This window comes from Carlito syrichta, unplaced genomic scaffold (assembly GCF_000164805.1).
Source record: "Carlito syrichta isolate Samal-C Ts95f unplaced genomic scaffold, Tarsius_syrichta-2.0.1 Scaffold308112, whole genome shotgun sequence".
NCBI lineage: Eukaryota > Metazoa > Chordata > Mammalia > Primates > Tarsiidae > Carlito > Carlito syrichta.
Window position 1 is genome coordinate 266,833 of NW_007252208.1, and position 10,179 is coordinate 277,011.

Below are 10,179 nucleotides of genomic sequence, written 5' to 3' on the forward strand. Positions count from 1 at the left end.
CCCAGCACTTTGGGAGGCCGAGGTAAGTGGATTGCCTGAGCCTGCGGGTTCGAGACCCGCCTGGATAACTTGGTGAGACCTCAACTCTACAATAAATCAAAAAATTAGCCAGGCGTGGTAGTGTGCACCTGTAGTTCCAGCTACTTGGAAGGCTGAGGCGGAAGGATCGCCGGAGCCCAGCAGGTCGAGGCGGGGTGGCCGGGAGCAGCCACTGCCCTCCAGCCTGGGCGACAGAGTGACACTCCAACTCCAAAAAAAAAAAGAAAATTGCCTTGTACAACCCTTAAAGAATGTTGTTTTTTTTTTGAGTTGTAGTTTCACTCCATCGCCCGGGCTAGAGTGCAGTGGCATGCTCACAGCTACCCCAGCGTCAACCTGCTGGGCTCAGGCGATCCTTCCGCCTCAGCCTTCCAAGTAGCTAGAACTGTAGGCACGCTGCCACACCTGGCTAATTTTTTTATTTATTGTAGAGACAAGGTCTCACCAAGTTGTCCAGGCTGATCTCGAACCCATGGGACCTTGGCCTCCCAAAGTGCTGCATTACAGGCTTGAGCCACCACGCCCAAGTCACCCTTAGAGACTCTTGAGTCACCAGCAGCTACTCAGGCTTCTCCTAGGCTGGCAGGTGGGAGCAGGAGGGGGCGAGCGGGCCTGGCCTAGCTAAGGACTCACATCCAGGATGGGTTTAAAGCGCTGTCTTCCTCACTCATGAAAAGGATCTCATGAAAAGGACTGTCTCCCCCTCACCCGCTCTGCCTGCCCCTGCCCCCTCCTGAGAGAGATCAGAGGTCAGAGTATAGACACCAGCTGTTCAAACATGGGCGCTGTTTGCTCCTCCTATCCTTAGGACACTTGGACTTTCCAAGCACTCCAGAGAAGTCATCGTGGAGTCGGCCTGCTGGTGAAACAGTTCCCCTGGCCCCAGGCCACATGGCCACAGCAGGATGCTAGCAGTCTGTTTTTTCCTGAGTAAATAAGCAAAAAGCCTGGTTAAGGAGCAAACTTAGATTGCTAAAAGTCCCACAAGGAATCCATGGCCTGACTTAGAGACAGAGACAGGTGTGGGAAAGGAAGATCAGACCAGGCGGAGCCCATCACTCAGCGATGCCCTAGACAAGTTTATTATGAAGTCACTGACACACAAAAAGGCAAGAATGCTACAATGAACATCGATCCATCCACCCACTGTGCAACTTAAGAAATGAGACGCCATCGGGTGCGGTGGCTCAAGCCTGTGATCCCAGCATTTTGGGAGGCTGAGGCAAGAGAATTGCCTGAGTTCAAGGGTTTGAGACCAGCCTGGGCAACTTGGTGAGACCTTGTCTCTACAATAAGTCAAAAAATTAGCTGGGCATGGTGGCACATGCCTGTGGTTTCAGCTACTTGGAAGGCTGAGCCAGAAGGATCCCCTGAACCCAGCAGGTTGAGGCTGTGGTGGCTGTAAGCATGCCACTGTACTCCAGCCTGGGCAAGAGTGAGACTCCAACCCAAAAATAAAAATGAGATGCAACCACACACCAAAGCCCATGGACATAGCTGCCTGCCTTCTCAGCTTCCCTTCCAGGGTTAAGCATGGTCCTAAGGGGGAGTGTTTCCTGTTTTATTCTGGAGTCTGTTTTTTAAGAAAACAAAGAGGAAAAAAATTGAGGCTCGAAGGAAACCAACTGATTCAAATGTAGTGAAACCCCTGCAAATCTTCCCATTGGGGACCGTGACTCAGTGTGGTCAAAGAGAGGCTATTCAAGACTCTGGAGAAAAAGCATAAACATAAAGTAGCTTTTATTGACTAAAGGAAAAAGGGGCTTCGGCTGCGTGGCACAGAGCTTCCAGTACGACCAGACTGTACACGCTTCCCAGCCATGTGACAAGAGCCTCACCAGCCCAGAGGGGACATGTGGAAATGACCGAGGAGCTGGCTCCAGCTTTCATGTGCATGATCAGTTCCCGGTCTGTACCAGGAGGCAGGGGCAGGGGCATGAGGGCTCTCAAAAACTACTTCACAAAAACGATTTGCTGTTTTCAGGAGTCTCGTATGATACTGTATTTTAAAAGATCTGAGCAGAAAGGAGGGCAGAGGGCCACGTTGGCAGAGTGTGGTACATGGAATGTCCTGCCTGTGGAGCCGAGAAGGGTAGCAGGCACAGCCTGATCAGGCGTTGTAGGAGGACGACGACACGCTGCCACCGTGGCCTGTCCAGTTGGTGTGGATAAACTGTCCCGGCTTGGCTAAAAGTTCGTAGGTGTGAGCCCCGAAGTAATCCCGCTGAGCCTAGATAGCAAGACATAGGTTGGTCAGGACAGGACGCAGGTGCGTGGCCTTTGGGACAGCCAGCTCAGCACCTGCCCCGCGGCTCACCTGGACGAGGTTGGCTGGAAGCATCTCGTGTCTGTAGCCATCATAGAAGGAGAGGGCAGTGGTGAAGCAGGGCATGGGGATGCCGGCCTGGACACCAGTGCTCACTGCCCGCCGCCAGGAGTCCTGAGCACAAAAAGCAAGGCCGAGGATCAGTGGTGGCCCAGAGATGCTAACTGGTTCCATTCGAGATGACACCCTCTCATGCGTATCACCGCAAATCCAGAGACAGTGTACCTGCCACCAGCAGTTTTCAACAGCTGACTTTAAAAAGTCACATACCTGGCAGTTTTCAACAGCTGACTTAAAAAAGTCGTCCAGTAGCAGGTTCTGAAGTTCTGGGTTTCTATCAAATGCATCCTTTATCTTTCCTAAGAATACGCTGAAACGATTAAGGGAAGAAATCAATGAAAACTCCAGCTGGCTGAATGCCTGATGGAAAGCAGGGAAGATAAGTTGGAAGCTGATGTGGACCCTAATAAAGCACAAAGTTGCGTTTCTCATCTCTTAAAACTGGCCATGGGTAGGCTGGGTGCGGTGGCTCAAGCCTATAATCCCAGCACTTAGGAGGCTGAGGTGAGAGGACAACCTGAGCCCACACATTTGAGACCAGCCTGGGCAACTTGGTGAGACCTGATCTCTACAATAAATAAATAAATAAAAATTAGCCGGGCATGGTGGTATGTGCCTGTAGTTCCAGTTACTTGGAAGGTTGAGGCAGAAGGATCACCCGACCCCAGCAGGCTGAGACGGCAGTTGCTGAGAACGTGTCACTGCCCTCCAGCCTGGGTGACAGAGACAGACTCCAACTCAAAAAAATAAAAGAAAAAAATGGTGGTGGGTCAAGGAAAACACAGAGCAAAAGGCCCAAGAGGCAAAGCCAGAGAGCATGATGGTTCCCACAGAACTACTTTAGAAAGTGTAGTGGGGACAGTTCAGTTACAGCAACTGATCAACAGGGAATGAGTGAGTCGTGGCCATCTAAACCAATCTTGCTGCGGCGTTCCAGTGACAGGGCTAACTGCACCCATTACAGGGAAGTGTCCCAACATCCCAATGTCCCCACAGCAGGCGACTGTCTCTTACCTCCGGATGATGCAGCCCCCTCGCCACATCAGGGCAATGCCGCCATAATTGAGGGTCCAGCCGAATTCAGTGGCTGCCTGTCTCAGCAGCATAAAGCCTTGGGCGTAAGAGATGATCTTGGAAGCATAGAGGGCCTGAAGAGTGCCACAAACGCTTATGAGAGTTGTAGCCAGCAGAGGCCCCTCGTGTCTGCTAGACTTGCCCACAACAGCAGGAGATCCCGGAAAGGGTACTGTTCCAGGAAAAGCCTGGAAACCAGGTTTGATGTGAAGGCTGAACTTGACTCCACCTGCCACCCTGGAGCTGCATGTGTTCTCCTACAACAACCCTACCCCCACTGTCTACCAGGGACCAACAGGGACCACAGGGTCTGTGCCCACCTTCCGAATGTCCTCCAGGAATGACTTCTTGTCACCGCCAAACTGGAACTTTTGGGGACCCTTCAGTTTTTTGCTAGCTTGAATCCTCTCATCCTTTAGAGATGATAAGCACCGAGCAAAGACAGCTTCTCCTACATGGAGGTATTAGGGAGGGTGGGAATATCAGGAGGAATTTTTTTTCTAGAAATAGATAGTGGTGCAATCATAGTTTACTGCAGCCTCGACCTCTGGGCTCAAACAGTCCTCCCAGCTCAGCCTTACAAGCAGTTGCGACTATAGGTGTACAGTGCCAAGTCTGGCTAATTTTTTTTTTTTTTCTGTAGATTGGATCTCACTATTTTGTTCAGGCTGGCCTGGAACTGCTGACCTTATGTAATCCCCCCACTTTGGCCTCCCAAAACATTGGAATTATAAGTCTTAGCCACTGCACCCAGAAGGAACTTTTATTAAAAAGCTCTAAACCTCCAAGTCAGTTTTCTAACATAAATACAGATATTCAACCACAAAGATCCATATGAAATTCCAAAGGGAGTTTTGAGGGAAAATAAAGAGATAAAACCTCTGTACTCAGAATTCCTCAGTGTTGATCCATGAGTATGACTTCAAATTCAGTTTATAGGACTTTAATTTTTAAATACTGAAAGACTCAATTTATTTTCTTTTGAAGCATCAATTACCCAACAACTAGAAACAATACATTAAGAAGCCATACTTATAGACTTACCCCTCAAAAACCTCCATTTTTAGCCAGAAGCAATGGTTCACGCCTGTAATCTCAGCACTCTGAGAGGCAGAAGTGAGAGGATTGCCTGAGTCCAAGAGTTCGAGACCAGCCCTGTCTCACTCTGTCTCCCAGGCTGGAGTGCCACTTGGCATGCTCATGGCCACCACAGCCTCGACCTTCTGGGTTCGGGTGATCCTTCCCCCTCAGCCCTCCAAGTAGCTGGAACTATAGCCATGTACAACACATTTTTAAAAATTAGCTGGGCATGGTGGTTCATGCCTGTAATCCCAGCACTTTAGGAGGCCAAGGTGAGAGTATTGCCTGAGTTCAGGGGTTTGAGACCAGCCCGAGTAACTTGGTAAGACCTTGTCTCTACAATAAATTAAAAAATTAGCCAGCATGGTGGCACACGCCTGCAGTTCCAGCTACTGGGAAGGCTGAGGAGGAAGGATCACTGGAGCCCAGCAGGTGGAGGCTGTAGTGACCTTGACTGTGCCACTACACTGCAGCCTGGGCGACAGAGTGAGACTCCAACTCATTTTTTTTTTTTTTGAGTTGGAGTCTCACTCTGTTACCTAGGCTGGAGTGCAGTGGCATGCTCACAGCCACCACAACCTTGACCTGCTGGGCTCCAGTGATCCTTCTGTCTCAGCCTTCCATGTAGGTGGACTATAGGCGTGTGCCACCATGCTGGGCTAATTTTCTGATTTATTGTAGAGATGAGGTCTCGCCAAGTTGCCCAGGCGGGTCTCAAACCCACAGGCTTAGGCAATCCACTCACCTCAGCTTTCCAAGGCACGGGATTACAGGCTGAGACACCGAGCCCAGCTCTCATTTTTTTTTAATTAGTCTGGTGTGGTGGCGAACACCTGCAGTTCCTGCTACTTGGAAGGCTGAGGTGGAAGGATCTCCTGAGTCCAGCAGGTTGAGGCTGCAGTGGCCACGATCATGCCACTGCTCTCCAGCCTGGGTGGCAGCATGAGACTCTGACTCAGAAAAACAAAACACTCCATTCCATTTTTAAACGCTTAACATTTTACAATTTTCAGTATATCCATGATCACCATCAAAGTTTCATAATTTGGCAACCCACTGGATCCCCTCCTGTTCTGGGAGGCTTTCTGTCCTCTCAATAAATCCTACTTTCCCCCAAAAAAGTTTTATAATGTTACTTCATTGGAATAAAAAACATTTCAGTATAGTATTTTAATATTAAGACATTTAGTATCTTCAAAAATTATCCCTTATAAAAGCCTACTTGCTCAATTGATAATTTAGATAATGAGAATAAATTACTCTTTATTTTTTACCCCCACAGTAAAATCTCAGAGAACTAAGAGAGGACTTTATTTCTGAGGAAAGAGTGCTAGCCATAAACTTGAGAACATTAACCAAACTCAAAACACGTCAAAAGCAGGTGGCTTTCTATCCTGACCCAATCACCCCTTCTCTCCAGCAGTGCACACACACGATGACTTAGCGTTTCTGGAAGGAAGCTTTGTAAGATGACTGGTGCAACAGGCAGTGTGGCAAACCCTTCCTGTTACATCTGGGGGAGCTGGAGACCAACTTCCCCATTGGTTCACAGATAACGATTGCGCCATCCAGGGACGCCGTCCGCCCTGGGGAAGGGTGTACAATCTCCACTGGGAGGAGAGCAGGGTTCCCTGCTACTGTGATAGCTCACGCTCACGCGCCTTTAAGGCAGTGTGATGAATGAACTCCCAGCCACTGCCCCACCCTCCCCAGCCACGGTATTGCTCAGATTTGCTAAAGAGCAGCCAACTTCCTTCTGCTGGCCCCTGGCAAGATAAACCACCCACTTCCCTCCCTACTGTGCCTTACACCACGGTCACAGCAGGGCGGGCACAGTGAGGGGGAACTCAGAAGGGAGGACGTGAGCGAGAGAAAGGCAACCACCTCTAGGAGAGCAAACAGAACGACTCTTTTCTTACAGGGAGGACATTCTCAGGAGCAAAGATCAACTTTTTTGTTCTTAATGAACACGAGGCACCTTCTGCCATTCTTTTTCAATCTCGCCAGAAGCGTCCTTACTCTTAAAGGGGCTTTTGGTTCTGTTAGTCCTCGCCTATTTGTTTTATTTCCTTCTCTATCTTTCTGAGTTTGATACTCAGGTGGAAAGGATGCACATCAACTTCAGGATGGTTGTTTTCTTCTAAAAGAGAACGGGGGCCAGGTCCAGTGGCTCACGCCTATAATCCCAGCACTTTGGGAGGCTCAGGTGAGAGGATTGCCTAAGCCCAGGGGTGCGAGACCAGCCTAGGCAATTTGGTGAGACCTCATCTCTGCAATAAATCAAGAAAAAGTAGCTGGGCGTGGTGGCACACACCTGTAGTTCCAGCTACTTGGAAGGCTGAGGTAGAAGGATTGCCTGAGTCCAGCAGGTCAAGGCTGCTGTGGCCGTGCCACTGCACTCCAGCCTGGGCAGCAGAGTGAGACTCCAACTCAAAAAAACAATAAAAATTTAAAAAAAAAGAGCAAGGAGAAGGAATTTAGCAAAAGAGGTGGCTCATGCCCATAATTCTCGCATTCTGGGAGGCTAAAGAGAGAGAGTGGCTTGAACCCAGGAGTTGGAGACTAGCCTGAGCAACATAGCGAGACCTCATTTCCACAAAAAAATCAAAAAAAGACCTGGGTACAGTGGCTTACAGCAGTAATCCCAGCAGTTATCCCAGCAGTTTGGGAGGCAGAGGTGAGAGGATTGCCTGAGCCCAAGAGATGGAGACCAGCCTGGGCAGCATGGCAAGGTCTCTGTTATAAATAAAAAAAGTTAGCCAGGCATGGTGGCATGTGCCTATAGTCCTAGGTACTTGGAAGCTAAGGCAGAAGGATCGCCTGAGCCCAGCAGGTCGAGGCTGCAGTAACCATGATCGCACTCCAGCCTGGGCGACAGAGACTCCAACTAGGAAAAAAATAGCCAGGCATGGTGGTGCATTCCTGTAGCCCTAGCTACTTGGGAAGTTGAGTAGGGAGGACTGCTTGAGCCAGGAGGTCAAGGCTGCAGTGATCTGTAATCATGTCACTGCATTCCAACCTGGGTGACAGAGTAAGACCCCCGGCTCAAAAAAAAAAAAATTATTCAAGGAATTTAATTGTATAGATAATTTTTTTTAATATCTGGGGGGAGAAACCCAGCAAAGTTTTAATACATTATGAGTATACAAGCATATGTTATTCTGTGAACTTTTCTTTTTTTTCTTTTTTTCTTTTTTTTGAGTTGGGGTCTCACTCCGTCGCCCAGACTGGATGCAGTGGCCGCTCCCGGCCACCGCAGCCTCGACCTGCTGGGCTCCGGCGATCCTTCTGCCTCAGCCTTCCGAGTAGCTGGAATTACAGGTGCGCGCTACCATGCCCGGCTAATTTTTTTTTATTTATTGTAGAGATGAGGTCTCGCCAAGTTGCCTAGGCAGGTCTCAAACCCGCAGGCTCAGGTAATCCACTCACCTCGGCCTCCCAAAGCTCTGGGATTACAGAAAGAGCACTGAGCCCAGCCTATTCTGTAAACTTTTCTACAAAAAATTCCGTGAGAGTTACCTGCCTCATTAAAAAGATCTTAGGTTACTGACTTCAATTAAATCACTAATGCTAAAATAGTCCACAGATAAAATTGAATAGGAAAGACAATAGGTTCTGAATTTACCTCAAGGCTGAAATGAATGAGAGGATTACAAAGAGATTCAAAAGCAGCATCAGGCCAGGCCCAGAGGCTCACACCTGGAATCCTAGTGCTCTGGGAGGCTGAGGCAGGAGGATCACTTGAGGCCAGGAGTTTGAGACCAGCCTGGGCAACATACTGTCTCAATTAAAACAAACAAACAAACAAACAAACAGAAAAACAGTGTCAGCCTGTCTCCCACTGTTTGTTTTTTCACATGCAGAAGAGCAAAAGGCACTCCAAAAGCTGGCTAGAGTGGGCTAGATTCTCTCAAAGACCAGTCCGTGTCAACACTCCAGGACACCAGGATGAACAGTGGGACAAAGGGTTCAGGTGAATAGTGGAACGTTACCAATGAGGGTGACAGGAACACCGTACTCCAGGGCAGAGATGGCGGTCCACTTCCCAGTGCCCTTCTGCCCCGCACTGTCCCTAATCTTCGGCAGCAGGTACTTGCTGTCGGTGTCTCGGAACTTGAGAATGTTGGCTGTGATTTCAATCAGGAACGAGTCCAACTCCGTCTTGTTCCACTCCTCAAAGGCCTGTGTAGGAACGGGAGAGAAAAGGGTGGGAGGGGAGCAAGGCTTGTCCTGGTGGACACTGACCCCCAGCAACTGAGCACCGGGCCAGCAAGTTCTTCCATGGCATGTCTGCAGCCTGCTGCCCCTACGGGTGAGCTTGTGCTAGCCGAGTCAGACGTGTTTGATCCCAACCTGGTGATGCCGATTTCTGATCACCAAAACGCCTCTTTCCTCAGAGCCAAGTGCTCGTCACATCATGATGGTCTCCAAATACTGTCACCTCCCCGGAAGGCTTCCTTGATCACCGATCTAAGTCTGCCTCTGATCCCAGCTGACTCTTCTTGATAATGGTCATCGCTAACTAGTTTTATATGGCATTTAAATATTACCGTCTATCTTCCCAGCTCTGCGAGAACAGACACTTTGTTTTCTTCACTATGACAGCCCCAATATTTAGACTATTGCCTAGCATATAGTAAAGCACCCTATGTGTTTGTTGAATGAATACATTAAATATGATATAAGCCAATTAAATATGAACACACAAAAATCACTGTTTTATAAAAACTAAATGTGCCTGAGCCCGCGGGTTTGTGACCCGCCTGGGCAACTTGGTGAGACCTCATCTCTACAATAAATCAAAAAAATTAGCCGGGTGTGGTAGCGCGCGCCTGTAGTTCCAGCTACTTGGAAGGCTGAGCAGAAGGATCGCTGGAGCCCAGCAAGTCGAGGCTGCGGTGGCAGGGAGCAGCCACCGCACTCCAGTCTGGGCGACAGAGTGAGACTCCAACTCAAAAAAAAAAAACTAAATGTTTAGAAATAAAGACAAGTCAGTAAAACAAACAGCAGTCAAAATAAGTGAGGATGACATGAATTAAAAAACCAGGAGAAAAAAACTACAAAAACTCTAGGAAGATTCTGTGTACTGTATGCTTTACAAGTATCTTTAAATTGTGTCCACTTGAAATAACTGAAACTAGAAATTCTAGATGATGAGACAGATGACAAGAATACTTAATCATCAGAACCACAGTTAATGAAAACAACTTGACTCTACAAAAAATGACTGTGAATGAGTGTACCTTCCTATGTTTTCAATTAAAATATGTTTACCTAATGATGCTGAAGTATTTAGGGGAAAAAATGTACCAGTGCCCACAGTTTACTTTGAAATGTATAAAAAAAAAAATAAGCCTGGGTGCAGCAGCTGTAGCCTGTAATCCCAGCACTTTGGAAGGCCAAGGCGAGTAGACTGCCTGAGCCTGCGGGTTCGAGACCAGCCCAGGCAACTTGGCGAGACCTCATCTCTACAATAAGTCAAAAAATTAGCCAGGCATGGTAGTGCCTATCTGTAGTTCCAGCTACTTGGAAGGCTGAGACAGAAGGATCGCTGGAGCCCAGCAGGTTGATGCTGGGGTGGCCATGAGCGTGCCACTGCA

General features: G+C 48.6%; 1 protein-coding gene across 2 annotated transcripts in view; it reads right to left on the reverse strand.

The window, feature by feature from the left end:
- Window positions 1–1,762: 1,762 nt before the first annotated feature.
- PGD (phosphogluconate dehydrogenase) overlaps window positions 1,763–10,179 on the reverse strand; it is a 20,082-nt gene continuing 11,665 nt past the window's right edge. Inside the window, exons 7-12 of one of the 2 annotated variants that reach the window (XM_008064953.2) lie at window positions 8,572–8,761; window positions 3,820–3,950; window positions 3,440–3,573; window positions 2,636–2,735; window positions 2,357–2,479; window positions 1,763–2,269 (exon numbers count right to left, since the gene is read on the reverse strand). In XM_008064953.2, coding sequence (XP_008063144.1) covers window positions 2,150–2,269; window positions 2,357–2,479; window positions 2,636–2,735; window positions 3,440–3,573; window positions 3,820–3,950; window positions 8,572–8,761 — 798 coding nt within the window. In that variant the 3' untranslated portion in view covers window positions 1,763–2,149. The remainder of the gene's footprint in view (window positions 2,270–2,356; window positions 2,480–2,635; window positions 2,736–3,439; window positions 3,574–3,819; window positions 3,951–8,571; window positions 8,762–10,179) is intronic. The other variant, XM_008064954.2, reaches the window with a different exon arrangement.